Genomic DNA, 18,648 nt, shown 5'->3' with positions numbered 1-18,648 from the left:
TTAAAGTCGCAAATTGTGAGTAATTAATCCTGAAGATCACTTAACTTTCGAATTTTTTCATTTCAGTCACTAAACTATTTTTTTTCATTTTGATCACTGAACTTTCATTTTTTTTCATTTTGATATTTCAGGAAAAAAATGCTTAGGTGGCAGCCGGAAGTTGACATGTGACAACCGGATTTTACAAGTTTTACTTTGAAAATTTATCACACATAAATAATTTCATTTTGAAAATGACTTTTTGGATCAGATAATGCATATATGACAAGTTTTCAGGTAAAAAAAAATTAATTCCGGCTGCCATCTAAGCATTTTTGGCCGGAAAATACCAAAATGAAAAAAAATGAAAATTCAATGATCAAAATGAAAAAAAAAAATAGTTTAGTGACTGAAATGAAAAAAGACAAAACTTCAGTGATCTTCAGGATCAATTACCCCGCAAATTGTCCATTCAGCAATTTGAAAAGGGAAATTTAAAATTCTCCATTCCTAAATCAAACATCCATCTCCTTTTAGCCTGAGTAGTTCCAGGATCCTGACAAATACTTTTGTCATATTTTTAATTTTTATATTAGTGAAATCACAAGTCAGGCAGTTCATTCACTTGCTATCATTAAAGGAATTTCCCATAATACAGGTAAAGCTTAATTTAAACAGTTCTTGATATATGTAAGGACAACTCCATTGATGAAAGTTTAAAGTTAAGAAAATGACAATTGAAACAATCAACAAAACGAACAATTCAAACTGGCATGAGTTCAACGTTAGCCGCGGAAAAAATAGTTCTAGTAACCAGTATTAGGGGTTGGTTTAGACTCCGAGGTGTAGAAGAAAGGTCCAACTGAATATAACTTTAACTTTTCATCCGAGAGAATACGGTAAGAAGAAAGCTGAGCTCCGGTAATCCCCTTGTTCACATCAGTAGGAATATTGCAGCTTTCTAATGAAGATTTTTCAAGTTTGACATTGCAGTCTTTAAGCCCTACAACAGGAATTGCCTTGAAGAAGTAACCCTTTGCATCGCTTGCACCGGTCGAGCAAGAGAAAAGTCTCGTCATGTATCCATTCTCACCTAAAATTGAACATGAAATCTTTGCCACGGCACCTGCATTCAGAAAATGAAAATTAGACATTGATCCAATCTTTTCCAGTTCTGAAAGTTGATTTTAAGTTATATGTTGATGGATTTGTAAGCTTACCTTTAATAGGAACATAGCTAGAACCTGATTTGCAGAGGACAAGTCCTTCAATGCCAATATGAAGTGGATTTTCTAATTTTGGATTGAACCCGTAACCCGAATTAGGAATAGAAACTTTAGGTTTCTGAAGGTCTTGATCAGGTTTGACGTATTCTGATTTTTGTTCAGGATAACTAGCATCAAGTTTGGATTTTGGGATATACTTATTTTCCTCTGGTTTAGCATATTCTGGTTTTATAGTATTCTGTTCGAATTCAGGACTATACTTTTTGTTAGATTTGGCATATTGTGGCTGATATTGAGGATAAGTGACGACAGGTTTTAATTTTTCTGGTTGGGATTCTAATTTAGGATAGGTGACATCAGGTTTTGCAATGTTTGGTTTAGGGCTGGGATTATACTCTTCATTGGGTTTAACATACTCTGGCTTTAATTTAGGAAAGTTGAAATTGGTGTTTTCGGTGTGCTTGACATATTCTGACTCTGATTTAGGAATGTAGGTTTCTTCAGGTTTAGCTGTATAGGATTTAGACTTCAGGGCATAGTTAGTGTCAGGATTGCGAATGTCGAATCTGGGTTTGGCGTCGTACTCATTTTCGAGCTTGACAGAGTCTGACTGTGGTTTAGGGTTGTACACATTTTGGGGTTTCACATAATCAGGTTTAGATTCTGAAACATAATCATAATCACTAGCGGAGGCAAGCAGTGACAGAAGGAGGATAGAGGATGAAAACAAGAGATGAATGAATGCCATTGCTGATGTGGCAAAGCTGGAAAGGAGAAAAAAGAAAAGAAATTATGGGTTGTTGATGTGGAAAACTACCACTGCCATGCATGGCCTTTTATAGCTCACAAAGAAACAAAAAGAATCCATGGCCAGCTTGGCATTTGATAGAATGAGAATAGCTTATTTAATTATTTGACAATGTCTTATGTGGTCTTGGAATTATGAGCTTACAAAGTGGATTTCATGAGGTATCATTACATAAATTTGTAATGTTAAAATAATAAAGGTGACCAACTAATGGAATGAATGTGGAGATGAAATGAACATACCCTGCTTTTGTTGATGCAGGTTAATGATGACCATTAAATTAAATACGGTTATGCTCTTCACGTCAAAACAGGTTCCAGTCCTTCACTATGTCGTGCACAATGCAACCAAGTAGTATGCCTTTTGTGTAACACTATAAGAAGGGGTACGGTGGTCTTGGCTATGGCAAGGCTGAAATGTTTGGCTCTGGACGAGAATGGATACGAGATGGCTCCTATCAAAGCGATGAAAACGATTACTTCTTTGTAATGTTGTATCAAAGCATTCCTCGAAAAGTCTCAATCGGAGGACTGTAAAATTCATTCAAATATTCCGCGGCTGATTTAGAAATTTTTCATAAGGAAGGCAAGGATAAAATGATACGTATTTAATATTATTTCTGTAATGGTGAATAAAACAAAATAAAAATTAAGATAGGAAAAATAAAATGGTAAGATAAATAAATTTTACTGTTAAATTTGTATTAATAAGATAGACAACTATCTATCGTGCGGTGTTATGCCCACAGATTAAGCATATGATGTGCTTAGAGTTCAACACCTACATATCTTTTGTTGTTGTTGTTTAGTACTTCATCAAATAACTTAGACATTAAATTTGACCTTTCTTATTCTCAAGTTGCCTAAAGCTGTCTATAAAATACTCTTATAGCGGACCTTAGTTGAATTCAAATCTTACCATTTCTCTGTAAAAGCTAAAATAATATTATTGTTAATTCAGAAGTTTATCTACTATAGAGTTTTTCAGATCATATATTTTTTAGGGATGTACATTGGCCGGTTCAGTTATTGAATTGGCCAAAAAAACCAAAACCTATCGGCATTTTAAACTCGAAAATATCGAACAGAAATAAACCAAAGACATTGGTTTTGTTCAGCCAGTAACCTAAATATATAAGATACAATAATAACCGACAAGAATTGATCCTTGGTATAGGAGAAAAAGCGCCCTCTTGGAATCAAATCGCGGCGTAAGCGAAATTGTTTTTAACAATTTTTCAAAAGAATATAGCTAAAATACACAAGGTTTGAACCCTGGACACAATACTCATTAATGAATAAATTTCCCACTAATCTATATTCTTAACAAATTTTATAAGTATTATCACTTCCGTTTTTAGTTGGGTTCGGTTTTCTAAAATCAAAATCAAACCGAATTTATATTTTGATTCGGTTTGAAAAATCGGTTTCAATAGGGTCCTCCATACCGTTAATATGCATCTAAAGTATTTGCCTTGACTTGCACAACTAGGGGTGAGCATGGTTCGGTTCGGTTCGGTTTGGTTTAGTAAACTCCAAAATCAAACCATATTTTAAGGGAAAATATAAAAACCAAACCACGCCAAATATTTATGTAAAATTTCGGTTCGGTTAACCAAATTTTAGCATCGGTTTCGGTTCGGTTTGGTTCGGTTTGGTTAATATAGATTTAGATAAAAATTATATATAATTATACGTAATAATTAAAATTATGCGTAATAATTTTTACTTATATGTGTGTATTAGTTTATATGTTTTATTTTCATATATGTATCTATACACACATATTATATTTTTATATAAATATTTCATTAAATAAATTTTATATTTATTTAAACATATATAAATATTAATAAAAATAATATTATTGTAAACTTCGGTTTTTCGGTTGGTTCGGTTAACCACTAGTTGAAACCAAACCAAAACCAAAAACCATACTTTTTTATAATTTAAAACCAAACCAATCCATTTTAACCATTTTAACCAAACCAAAATGAATTTCGGGTTGGTTTGGATCGGATTAATGGTTTGGTTCGGTTTTTGCTCACCCCTATGCACAACCTTGACATCCACGCAAGCAGCAAGCAAAGCCTAAAGAAGGCTAAAACTCATGCTTATCCTAAGAAACTTCCAACATCCCAGCTTCTAGTTGTACTACTATTTTGTCTTCTGTCTGGCATCCACTATCATCATTTTTCACGCGGTACTTAAACCCCTCTCTTCTCATCATTTTTACAACCTCAAACTCATTAAAACCTCTCTAAACCCCTTCTAATCTTCTGCAAATACTCTTATTATTACCCTTCCTTTTATCTACTTTGCTAAACTATAAATGTGTGGCGGTGCTGTTTTATCCGATCTCATCCCTCCCAGGCGCGGTAGCCGCAGCGTCTCCCCTGATATCTGGCCGAGCTCATTAAGCAACCGCAGTCCTTTTACTCCCCAAAAAAGATCATATCTTGCTCCAGGTAACAACTTTCCCAAAATAGATACATTTTCTTTCATGTTCATTAGTTATTTGAGAGATTAGTTTTCATTGAGGAATTTTATCATATAGGTGGTGAGCCAGAAGAGAAAGCCCCTGTCAAGAGGCAGAAAAAGAATCTGTACAGAGGTATAAGGCAACGCCCGTGGGGAAAACGGGCAGCTGAGATTCGTGATCCAAGAAAAGGAGTTCGTGTATGGCTTGGGACCTTCAATACGGCAGAGGAAGCTGCTCGAGCCTACGATAGCGAAGCCCGTAAAATTCGCGGCAAGAAAGCTAAACTCAATTTCCATTACGAAGATGATGAATGCCCATTAACCTCCCAAAACCAACGACCCATTACTTGCTTAATCTCTAAACCCATTGTTGCTTTGGCTGAGGAGAATTCAGAGTCTGGTTTAGAGAAGAAAGCTTATTCAATGACTGGGCCAATGGACAGGACAAATACCTGTAATAATAATAACACAAGTGAAACGAAAATCAAGCAAGAAGAAGATGATAAGGTGCAGAAACTGTCGGAGGAGTTAATGGCTTACGAGAATTTGATGAAGTTTTATCAGATACCTTATCTTGATGGACAGTCAGCCGCAGCTAATCCCATTACTGCTCAGGAAAGTGTTGTCGGGAATCTCTGGAATTTCGATGATGACGATGATGTTCTTATTGTTCCTGTTAACTCCTCGGATCTGTAATTCATATGGGTGCAATTGTTTGAGATGAGCTTGTAAATAGGGGAAATTCTCGATTTTTTTGTTTTACTATTGTTTTGCTTGTTCTTTGTTATTAAAAATTTCATTTGTTAAAGCAACTGTATTCAAATGAGTAGTAATTTTATGTTCTGTTGTTCTGTCAGAAAAACATGAAGTAGGAACAAGAAAGAGTCTAGTTCAGCAGTTAGAAAAAGTGCAGAGTTTAAATGTTTGCTAAATCCCCCCACACTTAATTTTGAAAACAATGGTGCTGCTGGTTTCAGATGTCTTGGTTTTGACTTTTGTCTGTGGGCGCCCATAGTCGCCATCCGTACCATTTTGCTTTCTTTGTTCCCTCTTGCTGCGATCTTTTAATTTTATTATTAAATTTTTAATTAATAAAAAGTGTATAATTTAAAAATATTTAGTAGATTCTGTCACAAAAATATTTAAAAGTATGATTAATTAAGTTATGTTGTGTTGAAAATTAATCAAAGTGTCAGTTTAGTCTCTAAAAGTGTAAAAAGGATCTACCTGAACTCCCTGGTTCTATAAAAAAAAAAAAAAAAAACTCCCTGGTTCTAAATTTTACACACTATTTCACTAAAGATCTGCAATTGAGCAAATTGATCCATAAAACTTTAATTTGGATTAGTTGGATTTCTGGACTTATATCCGTAATTTCTTTGAATTTTTCGGAGTTGTTTGCGGCTATTAAGGTCCAACTCTCCAAGTCTTCTTGTCGTTTTATCAATTTAGTTATGAAATTTTCTTAAATGAACTCATAGCTCGTTTCCCGAATGTGCTTCTGTAAAAATCATAATTGCACACTTCATGTTCTAATTGTTGTTCTGCTATTCGAAAAAAGATGTCTCGTATGTGTCGTTCTTTTTAGCTCTGTCTGGCTTGACTAGCTCTCCTTTGCAAAAAAAAAAAAGATGTCTACAGTTGTATTTTCTATTCTATTTGAACTCACATAAATGCAATAGCTAAAATAATGATTTCATAATGAGTCCAATTTCATAATGGCAATACTTTTACATGTTTCCAATGGTGCTCTTTATTTTAAAGAGCATATTTAGTAAAATAAAAAGTATCTTTAATATAAAGAGTAATATATTTAAATTTACTCCAATAGATTTTATAATAATAACTCTTTATTTTATTTTTAATATTATAATGATATTAAAAAATAGAAAATATTAATAATATTGGTTTACGTATTCAGTTTTTAAATTCAAAAATATAAAATACTGTATTTCAAATGAAAAATAACCAACTTATTTTAAAATTTGAAAGTTTATCTTTTTGAAAATGAAGTAGAGAGTGAAAATGGCTTTTCACATGTAGAGAGTCATTTTCACTTTCTTCTTTAATTTTAAATTTTAGAGAGTCCATTGGACTTTAATTTATTGATAAAACTCTTTAAATTAAAGAGTTTGCCAATTTTAAAGAGGTCATCGGAGACGCGCTAATTTTCCATTAATTAAATTATTAAAATATAACAAACTGAACGTGAGTAATCATTTTGTAAAAATGATATAGTTAAGTAACATCAAAAATATTTAACCCATCAAATGACCATTGTTAAAGCAAACAAATTGGAGGAGATGAAAATATAGATTAAGATGATAGCTACAGAAATGTTGTTAAATTTAGCGGGGATGTCTGAATGAGTGCATACGATGTGCTATTATCATTCTTTATTTGAATGTAAACGTAATTGATGAATCACCAAACTAAATCCGAGCTGTAACGACCTGCACACCACAAGCAGACAGAGGTCAGAAAGAACTCCGGTGGGGGTCACCGGACGTTCACTCCGACGCTCAAGTAAGATTTGAGGTAAAGGAAGAAGAAGAAGAGAAAAGAGAGTGCTTAGAGTAGAGAAAAAGAAATTACCTAGGGTTTGTCCTTAAACCCTCTATTTATAGTTAGGGTTTAAGGACAAACCTGCCTTGCTGGCAGGCTGTGAGCCCAGTGGTCCCAGAAATCAGTTATGCTGACGTGGTAGAATATCCCTGCGGGAGGCACGGGTTGTTAGGTGTGTCAGAGGGAACATTCCTCACGTACCTGTCAGAAGATCTTCTGTGGTCCCAGGATCTGGTACACGAGTGAGCGCTCTCGGGCAAGACCTCGGAGCCCGGATATCTTGAGAGTCAAGTTATCATGGTTCCTGTATCTGAGAGCAGCTCAGAGTTCGGACCAGATGGTCCAGTCTTTCGGGCTCAGGAGCTCGGAGCTCGGCTTAGGTCTGAATTGGACATACTTCAGAGCTCGGGTAAGATTCTTGGTCCGACCTTATCAGACGTGATTGTCTCGGATGATGTTTGAATTCCCATCGATCCGGTGACCCCCCAAGTCATGTGTTCTATGATTTCAAGAAGGTCGGACATTGTTACTCGGTCAGTGAAATGCTTGACTTAGTGATGTTTGTTCCTGGCGAGGTTGCTTCGCCCCTACTAGATGTGCTACGTTATCACTAGTCCCCCCCCAGTGTGTCGGATATTTATGTCCGAGATGGTAGTGTTATCCGGGTTATGGAGTCACGTGATCCTTGGCGTGTTTGTTCTGTTTATGGATGGTCTCTGACACCGGGCTGCTTGTCAGAGAGATAGGTGAGCTAAGATGGCTGTGTGAAAAGACGTGACTGTCGAGATGTCTTTTCTGACAGCTGTTGTAGCCGTTGTCCTATGTGGCGGTTGCTTGTTGTCTACGCTGGGTCCACGTGTCTAGCAGTTAAGGCGTGAGCGCTTTCCCAGGGGACGTTTTGAGTGGGAAGAGAGAGAAAATTAAAGGCGTGTCCTTTCAATTTCCCTCTCTTTTCAGTTATAAATTTAATTTTTCAAAAACTGAGAAACTTTTTACATTCTCTCTAAGTTCGTCGTTTTTTCCAGTTTTTGCTCTGTGAAAGGTCTCTGCTCTTCGTCTTCTCCAGATTTCCTTGTTTCTCTGAGTTTGAAAAAGTTTCTGCTTTCATTTCTCGTTGTTGGAGAGACTGTACTGGTTCTGTTTACTGAAGTGTCATCGCTGCTTTTTGCTTCTTCTGCCTAGGGATAATCTGCACTCAGTTTCTTCTTCAAGGATTCCCTGTGCTATATACAAGTAAGTATTTCCGAGTTTTTGTTTTAGTTCTTTGTTTTCTTCAGTTTGAATACGTGTTTGAATTTTTGATTTCTGCCTTTGTAATTTTGATTTTGGATTTCTGAATCATAGAGAGAAAGAACTCCCATTGCGTTTTGTGGTCTGTTGATTTTCAAAAATGGATGAAACTTGTTCGTGTTTGCCTTGTTTTATGTATTTTAGTACTGTGACTTGCTAGATCTTTTGTTGTTGATTTCCAGAAATTGAAATGCCTTGTTGTGTTTGAGTTTGTGTTTTGGTTTGAGCGATGAATTTCCAGAAAGTCTGGAAATTCATCGTGATGTTCTTCATGTTCTGATGGTTTCACCCTTTAGGAACTCTGTCTTTGATCCATAATTTCGACTCTGCTATAAGTTTATCTAGTTTTTCTGTTTGAAACTTGTCTCATCCGAGCTGGTTTCTGTGTCTATAGGTATGTCGGGTGAAACCTTAGATCATGAGGAAGGGAGGGGTTATGATGATCACGGTGTGGGCACAGACGAGCCGTCTACGGAGTTCGTAGTCGTTCGCCCTCTCCGAGGTAACACCCCGGATGTAGAAGAGACCGGGACCTCTCAACCTTTGCCGGTCGAGAAAGGGAAAAAGAAGAAGAAAGCTCCCGAGGCCGGCGAGAGAAATGATGATCGTGATATCAAGGCCTCTCGGTGCACCCAGGGTTATCTGAGAGCAGTACGGGAAACGTTCGGTATTCCTGTCGAATACGAGCTGTCTTTGGTGCCCGAGGGGTAAAAGCTGAACGACGTGCCTCCTGCGAACACCATCATGCTGACCCTGGAGCATTTACAGTCTGGGATCCGTTTTCCCCTGCGCGAGGACTACAAGCAGCTGAGCCGGTATTTCGAGGTTCCCCTGTCTCAGATTCACCCTAATGGGGTTCGACACTTCTCTTGCTTCTTGAAGCTCTGCGAGAAGACCGGGGTGGTGCCTAGCATGAGGTTGTTCTGCTGCCTGTACCTCATGTCCCTCAAAGACCGGAACCATTTTGCATACCTGCGGTTCCGAAGCGAAAGGAAGGCTGTTCCTGGGGGATTGATCTCTGGAGTGATTGATTCACTCCGGGATTTCAAAGAGGATTATTTCCAAGTTTCCCATCCTTCGGCCTTTGATGGGATGGGCACCTCGTGGGTGACCAAATGCTATAAGCCGGAGAAATGGTTCCACATCCCGGGGCCTCTAGAAGATAACGACATCGCGATCCTTCGGGATGATGCCCCTCCGGGAAAGAAAGCACAAGCTGATGACCTGTGTCCGAAGCTTGCTTTTGACTACTGGAAGAATTCGGTGCCCGGTGCTGGGGGTTTGTGATTTGCTCTGTTGTTTTGTTGTTTTTTTTTTTTTTTTTTTTTTTTTTACGTGCCTAGCATGTCCTGTTGTTTTCTGTTGACATTGAATTTTGTTATCTGTGTGGATACTGACTTCGTTGTGTATGTTTTTATTGCAGTGAACAATATCGACTTGAGTAAATTGGCTGGCAAGAAGAGAAAGAGGCCGGCGAGCCGAAGTGTGACACCGGCTCCTCCTCCCCCTCCCCGAGCCGCCGAGGTGCCTAAGTCGCCTGCTGCCAAGGCACCTGCTGCCAAGGGTGTTCCCGGAGAGCCCCTACGGGGTGTTGATGCTATCCCTCTCCGGGTTCGTTTGCCGGAGGGGATCGAGGTGCCGGCGGGCGCCGAACCCGTCGGGAACATCCCCTTTGTGAACCTGGACTCCACCGAGACGGTGGATGGTCCAGTTCGGGGCCCAGCTGATCCCCAGGGAGCAACTCCCGTGCCTGTCGGGCAGAGTTCTCGAGCTCCTCCGTCCCGGGTGCCGGACCTCCCAGAGATCTCGTCGGGGTCGAGTGCTTCGGCTCCGGGTCCTCAGACCATCACTCGGGCGAGCTTTGCCGAGTGGGTTAGCAGGCATAATGATGGTCGGCCGGCGACCTTGCATGACCTAGTCATCGCGGGTGACGTTGCTCGGGTGACTACTTTGCCTGCTGACCGGGAGCACTACAAGTCCCACGAGCCTGAAAACTTGTGGGCTGTGGTTTCCTCGTTCTGTCTCCAGGTAAACATTTCGTATTTTCATCCTTTGTGCTTGTTTCGTTTTTGTTCTAGTTTTAACTTGTATACATTTTTTGTTATCGCAGGCCTCGCAGATGGCCTACATGGCCGATCAAAACCAGAGCAAGGTGGAGATCGACCTGACACTGGCCAAGGACCTTCTTTTGACCGAGAAGAAGAGGGCCCGGGAAGCCGAGAGGCGGGCTGCTGAGGCGGAGAAGAAGGTGTCCGAGGGGGCTGCCCTGGTCTCTACACTGGAATCCCGGCTGAAGAATGCCGAAGATCGCCGAGCTGAGGACCTCGGAGTCCTGGAGAAGCTGCGAGCTGAGGTGACTCAACTCGAGAGTGATAGGACTGCGGCCCGGGATGATTTTGCCAAGCAGCTGGCCGAGATGACCACCCGAAACGAGCTTGCTTCGGTAGGGCTTCGGACGACGGTGTCCGACCAGAAGAAGCAAATTATGGAGGTCACCCAGCAAGCTGAGAAGGCGGAGGCCGAGGTGAAGGAGGTCACTGGTCGGGAAGAAAAAATCTATGACGACTTCCGCCGCATCCTCTATGTCAGCGAGGTCCAGGCGGGGGAATATATCCGGGGTCGATTCGGGGCCGAGGTGGATGTTTCAGACTTTGTTCTGGACATCGAGGAGCTAGGCCGGCGGGCCAAGGAGCTGCCCGAGGACTATGATATGCCCGCTGACATCGAGGATTATCTTGCGGATGATCAAGGCCCGGGCTCCGATCTTCCTAGATAGTTTTATCATGCCTTGTAATTTTTGAACAGTTGTGATTTTTGTTTTATAGTTTTGAACAATTTTTCTGTCTTTGTAAATTTTTGGGATGTTTGAGCTTTGAGCTCTTTTTGCTAGTTTGAATATTTCTCTTCGTATACTTGTTTTCTCTGAATGGATTTTTCCTTTATTTTGTAATGTTGAGCTCCGAGCTCCTTTGTTATACTTTGAATATTTTTGCAAAGTTTGATCACTTTGGCCTTTGTATATGTATCTTGTTTTTTTACTTGCCGGTATGCCCATGTTTTTTATCTGAATGTTTGCTGTTATCTTTCTGAATGAAGTTTTTGTTTTTGAGAATTTTGACTAAGTACGTGGCAACATGTTTTTCACAGCTAACTTAGCTTAGTTTCCGAGCTGGTTCCAGTAGTGTAAATTTTCTAGTTTCTATGTTGTTTTTATACGTGGGCTCTTGACTCAGACTTGGGATAAAAAATGCTAGGGTAGGTTCTTGGTTGTTCATAGATCGAGCTTGATCATGTTGCTCGGCGTGGATAACCTGTTATCTCTGGATGACCCGGGATTGTCATAGCTCGCAGGTGGCACGTAGCCCGTGGTGGCATACAGCCCGTTGGTGGCGCATAGCCCGTAGATGGCACATAGCCCGCTGGTGGCACATAGCCCGTAGATGGCACATAGCCCGCTGGTGGCACATAGCCCGTGGATGGCACATAGCCCGCTGGTGGCACATAGCCCGTGGATGGCACATAGCCCGCTGGTGGCACATAGCCCGTGGATGGCACATAGCCCGTGGATGGCACATAGCCCGCTGGTGGCACATAGCCCGTGGATGGCACATAGCCCGTGGATGGCACATAGCCCGTGGATTTTTTACCGAGTAGAGTGCTCGGGTTTTGGAAAAGACATGAATTCTTTTTAATCTTTTTTATTCATTGAGGGGAAAAACTTATGTTTGAGTTTTACAAAAGCCTAACTCAAACATAAGTGAAAAAACCCCTAGGTACCTCGAAAATGAAAACAAGTAACTACTGATAGTATTTCCGAAGAACCTGGGAGTTCCAAGTTCTCGGGAGCACTCTGCCCGACATGTGTGCTATCTTGTAAGCTCCTGCTCGTCCGACCTCAGTGACTCGATAGGGGCCTTCCCAATTGGGTTCGAGCTTTCCCACTCCAGCATTTCCCTTAGCAATGTCTGCCCGTCTCAGGACCAGATCGCCGACTTGGAAACTCAAGGGTTTAACTCTCTTGTTATGATACTTAGCCATTCTTTGCTTGTATGCTTCGATTCTTAGCGCTGCCTGCTCTCTTCGTTCTTCCAATAGGTCCAGGCATAGTTTCTGTTCTTCCTCGTTCTTAGCCTCATCGAAGAACTGGACCCTTAGAGTTGGCATCCCGATTTCCACCGGTATCATTGCCTCGCACCCATATGTCAGAGAAAACGGGGTGTCTCCTGTGCCCGCCCTTGGCGTTGTTCTGTAAGCCCATATGACCTTCGGTAGCTCTTCCAGCCACTGTCTATCGAACTCCCCTAGCCTGGCCTTGAGCCCTTTTAGGATCGTCCGGTTGGTTACTTCGGTCATCCCATTGCTCTGCGGGTGAACCACTGAAGTGAAACGCAGGTCAATGTGCAAGTCGTTGCAAAATTCCTTGAAGGCTCGGCAGTTGAACTGCTTTCCGTTATCAGTTACCAACGCTCTGGGTATACCGAAGCGACACACAATTTGCCTCCAGAAGAAATCCCGGATCCGGGCTTCTGTGATGGTGCTCACTGCCTCTACCTCGAGCCACTTTGTGAAGTGATCTACTGCCACTATCAAGAACTTTTTCTGCCCCGTGGTTGGCGTGAAAGGACCCAGGATGTCAATTCCCCAAGTTGCAAATGGCCAAGGACTGGTAATAGGACACTGCTCTGTGGTGGGAGCATGTCGGATGTTCTGATGCCTCTGACAGTTTTCGCATTTCTTTACTATCTCCTCTGCTTGCCTGACCATTAGGGGCCAGTAGTAGCCCTGCAACACTGCTTTCTTGGCCAACATGCGAGGAGCTATGTGTGCCCCACAAATACCTTCATGTATCTCTCTCAACACATACTCTCCTTCCTCAGCTGTCAAGCATCTCGACCACGGGTGGGTGAAAGACTTTCTGTACAAGACTCCGTCGAGGAACGCGTAGTACGGAGCTTGTCGCAAGATTTTGTAGGCTTTATCTCTGTTTTCTGGCAGAGTTCCATCCATCAGGTAGTGGGCTATACCTTGCATCCAGTTTTCCAAAGGCTGAGTTAGAAAAATGGTTTCATAGTTGTCGATACTGGAATGCTTTTGAACAGAGAAATGGACTCCTGGTATCTTTTCGTTCACTGTTGCTGCTTTGGCCAACACATCGGCCTCTTGATTTTCCAAACGAGGAACTTGCTCTATTACCCATTTTCCTCCGAGCTCCTGAATCTTGTTCAAGAAGAACTTGACTCTGTCCACGTATCTCCTCATTTCCGAATCCCGAGCTTCAAAAGTACCCAGGGTTTGACAAACGACTAACTGAGAATCACTCCTTATTGTTACGTGCTCGGCCTTTACCACGTTTACCATTCTCAATCCGATCAACAGAGCCTCATATTCCGCGGCATTGTTGGATGCCGGGAAATCGAATTTTACCGAGCTTCGGAGTGTGACTCCGTGAGGGCCTTTCAAGACTACGCCTGCCCCGGATCCTTCCAGATTCGATGCCCCGTCGACTTCTAAGACCCACCGTAGAAGTTGTTCATCAGGTTCCTCAGGTTGGTCGCTTGCAGTGGTCTCGGCTATGAAATCTGCCAACACTTGTGCTTTCAGAGCCGGTCTTGGTTCGTACCGGATGTCATATCCTCCCAGCTGGACCGACCAGCTGACCAGCCGTCCCGACATCTCTGGCCTCTGCAGCGCCTTTCTCAGAGGTTGGTTCGTACGTACTACAATGATGTGAGCCTCGAAATATCTCCTTAGTTTTTCCGCCGCCACCTTCAATGCCAAAGCAAATTTCTCAATTTTTGGGTATCTGACCTCCGGGCCTTTCAAGACCCTGCTGAGATAGTAAACCGGGGTTTGCAGACCCTTATCCTCCTTCACCAGGACTGCCGCTGCTGTCTCGTCATTCACCGAGAGATACAAGTATAAGATTTCCCCAGGCTCAGGTCTACCCAGCACCGGGGGTGTGCTGAGGTAAACCTTCAGCTCTTCAAAAGCTGCGTTACACTCCTCTGTCCACTTGAAATTCTTTTTATTCTTCAGGATTTTGAAAAATGGCAAACATCGTTTGGCCGAGCAACTCATGAATCTGCCCAACGCCGTTACTCTCCCGTTCAACTTTTGTACCTCCTTCACCGAGCTGGGTGCTTTCATGCTCATTACTGCCTCGATTTTCTCCGGGTTGGCCTCAATGCCTTTCTCCGAGATGAGGTGCCCTAGAAATTTCCCAGAGCGGACTGCGAAAACACATTTTTCTGGATTCAGCTTGAGGTTAAAACCCTTCAGCTTTTCAAAAGTTTCTGCCAGATCCTCTGCATATTCCTCGATCCCTTTAGATTTCACGACTATGTCATCCACATAAACCTCGACATTCTTGCCCAGTTGATCTTTAAAAACATGATTCATGAGTCTTTGATAGGTTGCCCCAGCATTTTTTAAACCAAAAGGCATCTTCTTGTAGCAATAGGTCCCCAGATCCGTTGTGAAAGCTGTTTTCTCTTCGTCATCTTTACTCATCGGGATCTGGTGATATCCCTGTGAAGCATCTAAGAAGGCATAGACCGCAAATCCGCACGTCGCGTCCACCAGTTGGTCAATGTTTGGCAGAGGAAAACTGTCCTTTGGGCAGGCGTTGTTTAGATCAGTGAAATCTATACAAAGCCTCCATCTACCGTTGGACTTTTTGATCAAGACTACATTGGCCAGCCATTCAGGGTAGTCTACTTTCCTGATGAACCCGGCTTTCAAGAGCTTCTCCACTTCGTCTCGGATAGCAATCTGTTTCTCTAGAGAGAAAGTTCTTTTCTTTTGCTTGACAGGCTTGCATTTCGCATCCACGTTTAACTTGTGCGAGATGATCTTAGGGTCTACCCCCCCAATATCCTCTGGCTTGTTGGTAAACTCTTCCACATACTGTTTTATCCGAGCTATGATAGCTTCCCGGTGCTCGTCTGGCCAGTCTACCCCCAGCTTTACATACATCTCGGATCCCTCTGTAAGTTCAATCGTTTCTAAGTTTTCTCGGGGTTTCTGAGCTTTTTTCTCTCTGATGAGCAGCTCGGGTGTATCGATGTTCATCGTTTCCACCGTGCTGCCCATAGTGGCCATGTAACATTGCCTAGATAGGGTTTGGTTTCCCCTGATAGTTATGACCTCGTTTTCCACTGGGATTTTCATCATCAAGTAACGAATACTAGTCACTGCACCTGTGCTATACAACATAGGTCTACCAAGAATACCATTATAAGCAAGAGGCATGTCAACTATCATGAACAGTGAACGTACCTTCCGTGTTGGTTCCGCCAGGATTCCCTCTGTTCCGTCCTCCTGAGGTATTTCGATGCCAAGCTCTAAGTCTAGCTCGACCATGCCCTCTGGGGTGACCGGAGCTCTCCCCTGCCCCAGGAGAGGAATGTTCACAGGCTTGAGGTCAGTCTTGGATCCTCCCATTGTCAAAAAGACTGATAGAGTCAACAAGTTAACCGAGCTTCCATCGTCCACCAGCAATCGTTTTACCCATTTTGATCCAATGATGGCCGATACAATCAAAGCGTCTTCATGAGGAAAATCTACTCCTTTCGCATCCTCTGGCCCGAAAACAATGTTAGGCCATGGCGACCCAGTAGATACCGACATGACCATCTTTTGCTTTTTCTTTCTGCGTTTGCGACCATACTCGGATTCTGAGGTTCCTCCCGAGATAGTGTTGATTACTCCCGTGACTTGTGTTTTCTTTGATGGGGATTGGGCTTCCCTACTCCCCCCGGGCTCCGACCTGACCGAGTTGACCCTCGTATTTCCTCGGTCTTGGCCCTCCTTGGCCACAACAAAATGTTGTAATCGCCCCTGGCAGACTAATTTGTCTATCTCGCTTTGCAAACGTCCACATTCCTCCGTTTCGTGGCCATAACCATCATGAAAATCACAGAACTTGGATCGGTCTCCATCTTTCACTAGCCTTGGTGGATAACGAATCTCTTCGTTGTTGTGCTTGATCCAGGATAGAATCTGCTCCCTTGGTGTGTTAAGTGGCACGTATTGTCTCGGTACTCCTGCTCGATCCACATATCCTTCCGTTCCTCCTCCAATACTGAAACTTGGCTTAGTACCAGGCCCCGTACTTGGCGGACTGGTCTGAGCATTGAATGGCTTGTTACCTCTGTACCCCGAAGTCTCGTTCAGAGGTCGGTACCGATCTTGGTTACGGTTAGATCCCTGAGTATTCTGCGTTTTACTGGGAACCGGGCTAGCCGTCCCATAAGACTTCCTCTGCCTTTCCTCGTCAAGATTGATATAATTCCAAGCCCTGTCCATCAACTCGGTGTAAGTGTCAACCGGGTTGGTGATCAGGCTGTCTCGGAAGACTTGCATGCTGGTGTTATCTTTCATAGCATCGATGGCGGTATCATCGTTCAAATCTTCTATCATGATCGCCTCGGCATTGAACCGAGCAATGTAAGCTTTTAAACTTTCTCCCGGTTTTTGAAAGCACTTCTTCAAATCACTGGATCTTTTCTTTCGTTCGATGCTCGGGGCAAAATGAGTTTTGAAAGCCATGGCGAGCTCCCTGAAACTGGTAATAGAGCCCTCCTTGAGGTTCTGGTACCATTTTTGCGCCGCATCACTCAACGTTGAAGGAAAAACTTTGCACACCGTGGCGTCCGAGACACTTTGAACTCCCATGGCAACCTGAAAGCAACTTAAATGAGTCATCGGGTCGGATTTACCGTTATATCTGTCAATGGGCGGATATTTAAACTTATCTGGAAATGGGTCATCCCATATAGCCTTTGACAAAGGGCTAGCAATGCCACAGGTAGTAAAAGGTCGAGACTCTGCCTTGTGCCCTTTGTGCCTATCTAGCTCGGCCTGGACCAGACGAGTAACCTCGTCATGCAAAGTTTTCTGATGCTGTGACGCTGCACCCGAGCTATGAACACTTTCTGCCCCGTTTCTCCTGACCGGTGGAGCTCCTGCTCTCGCGGTCCGCAGAGGATCTGCCTCCGGGTCTGGGTCTCCCCTCCCCAAACCAGCGTCTCCGCGCTGTGTCCCCGGTGGTAGATTCTCGTCTTGCACCCCCTCCCTTCGAGGAGGAGGAGGATCATTCCGACCTTCGTCTCTCGGAAAAGGGCGATCATGCCGACCTTCATCTCTCGGTAAAGGGCGATCATGCCGACCTTCGTCTCTCGGCAAATTAGTGTCACGATGATCTTCGCCTCTTGGTGCTTGATACTCTGTCGGACCCCTAGGTCTGGGTCGTGGGTGATCGCTCCGACCTTCCTCTCTCGGAGGACGACCATCCTGAAACTCAGCAGCTTGGGGTGGGGGGGCCACGGGGGTGGCCGAAGGATTGTAACTTGGGTAATACTGGGACATGACTGCAAAATGCATCTGCTGGGCCTGGTGTAGTTGACGAGCCATGTATTCCAAATATTCTTGAGCTTGTAAGACCGCCGGAGGTATATCCTGCCCAGAAGTTGTTCCTGTTCCCGTAGCCACCAGCGTTGCATCTACCGGGAAGTTGAGTTGAGTGGGAGACAGGGTATTGTGGAGGAAGCTCTGAGGCACGGTGGTTCCTGGCGTTGTTAGGTGGGTGTGACTTGCATCTGAAGCAAAAGGGTTTGCCCTAGGATAGTTTTCCAATCCATATAAAGGCACAAATCCAGCTCCACTGCCGGAGGCCCTGGATCCTCCCACCTGAGCATTCGCCGGAGGAGTTAAGCCAGTGATCACAGAGGTCCGACCACTAGCAGAAACTCCACCAACCAAGTTGGTGTCCGTAGCCGTAGTACCCAGAGGGTCTACCCTGTCCAAAACAGGATCATCAGCCATTGTTTCTTGTCAAGATCTGATCAGCAACGTCAAGAGAACCAGAGTAGAACAGGGGAATACAAAACGATTTCCCACAGACGGCGCCAAGTGATGAATCACCAAACTAAATCCGAGCTGTAACGACCTGCACACCACAAGCAGACAGAGGTCAGAAAGAACTCCGGTGGGGGTCACCGGACGTTCACTCCGACGCTCAAGTAAGATTTGAGGTAAAGGAAGAAGAAGAAGAGAAAAGAGAGTGCTTAGAGTAGAGAAAAAGAAATTACCTAGGGTTTGTCCTTAAACCCTCTATTTATAGTTAGGGTTTAAGGACAAACCTGCCTTGCTGGCAGGCTGTGAGCCCAGTGGTCCCAGAAATCAGTTATGCTGACGTGGTAGAATATCCCTGCGGGAGGCACGGGTTGTTAGGTGTGTCAGAGGGAACATTCCTCACGTACCTGTCAGAAGATCTTCTGTGGTCCCAGGATCTGGTACA

At 43.3% G+C, this 18,648-nt stretch overlaps 2 protein-coding genes across 2 annotated transcripts; one reads left to right on the top strand and one right to left on the bottom strand.

Moving 5' to 3' along the window:
- Positions 1 to 590: 590 nt before the first annotated feature.
- LOC130014743 (proline-rich protein 3-like) lies at positions 591 to 2,001 on the bottom strand. The gene is made up of 2 exons (XM_050380242.2): positions 1,200 to 2,001; positions 591 to 1,105 (listed from the first exon to the last, which is right to left on the bottom strand). The coding sequence occupies exons 1-2, from the start codon at positions 1,951 to 1,953 to the stop codon at positions 786 to 788; spliced, it is 1,074 nt and encodes a 357-aa protein (XP_050236199.2). The 5' UTR covers positions 1,954 to 2,001; the 3' UTR covers positions 591 to 785.
- Positions 2,002 to 4,116: 2,115 nt separating this feature from the next.
- LOC126686149 (ethylene-responsive transcription factor ERF071-like) lies at positions 4,117 to 5,301 on the top strand. Its single transcript, XM_050380183.2, has 2 exons — positions 4,117 to 4,480; positions 4,570 to 5,301. The coding sequence occupies exons 1-2, from the start codon at positions 4,345 to 4,347 to the stop codon at positions 5,187 to 5,189; spliced, it is 756 nt and encodes a 251-aa protein (XP_050236140.1). The 5' UTR covers positions 4,117 to 4,344; the 3' UTR covers positions 5,190 to 5,301.
- The last annotated feature ends 13,347 nt before the right edge of the window (positions 5,302 to 18,648 follow it).

The sequence above is a fragment of the Mercurialis annua genome, linkage group LG6 (assembly GCF_937616625.2).
Source record: "Mercurialis annua linkage group LG6, ddMerAnnu1.2, whole genome shotgun sequence".
Lineage (NCBI taxonomy): Eukaryota > Viridiplantae > Streptophyta > Magnoliopsida > Malpighiales > Euphorbiaceae > Mercurialis > Mercurialis annua.
The sequence above is the reverse complement of the archived record's forward strand: the minus strand, read 5'-3'. Positions and strand labels throughout refer to the sequence as shown.

What these genes read in the sequence shown, in the direction of transcription:
- LOC130014743 (XM_050380242.2), bottom strand. Translation starts at nt 1,953, where the DNA reads ATGGCATTCATTCATCTCTTGTTTTCATCCTCTATCCTCCTTCTGTCA. An exon ending in TAGCTATGTTCCTATTAAAG is followed by an intron (nt 1,106 to 1,199) that starts GTAAGCTTACAA and finishes TTCTGAATGCAG; the next exon opens with GTGCCGTGGCAAAGATTTCA.
- LOC126686149 (XM_050380183.2), top strand. Translation starts at nt 4,345, where the DNA reads ATGTGTGGCGGTGCTGTTTTATCCGATCTCATCCCTCCCAGGCGCGGT. An exon ending in AAGATCATATCTTGCTCCAG is followed by an intron (nt 4,481 to 4,569) that starts GTAACAACTTTC and finishes TTTATCATATAG; the next exon opens with GTGGTGAGCCAGAAGAGAAA.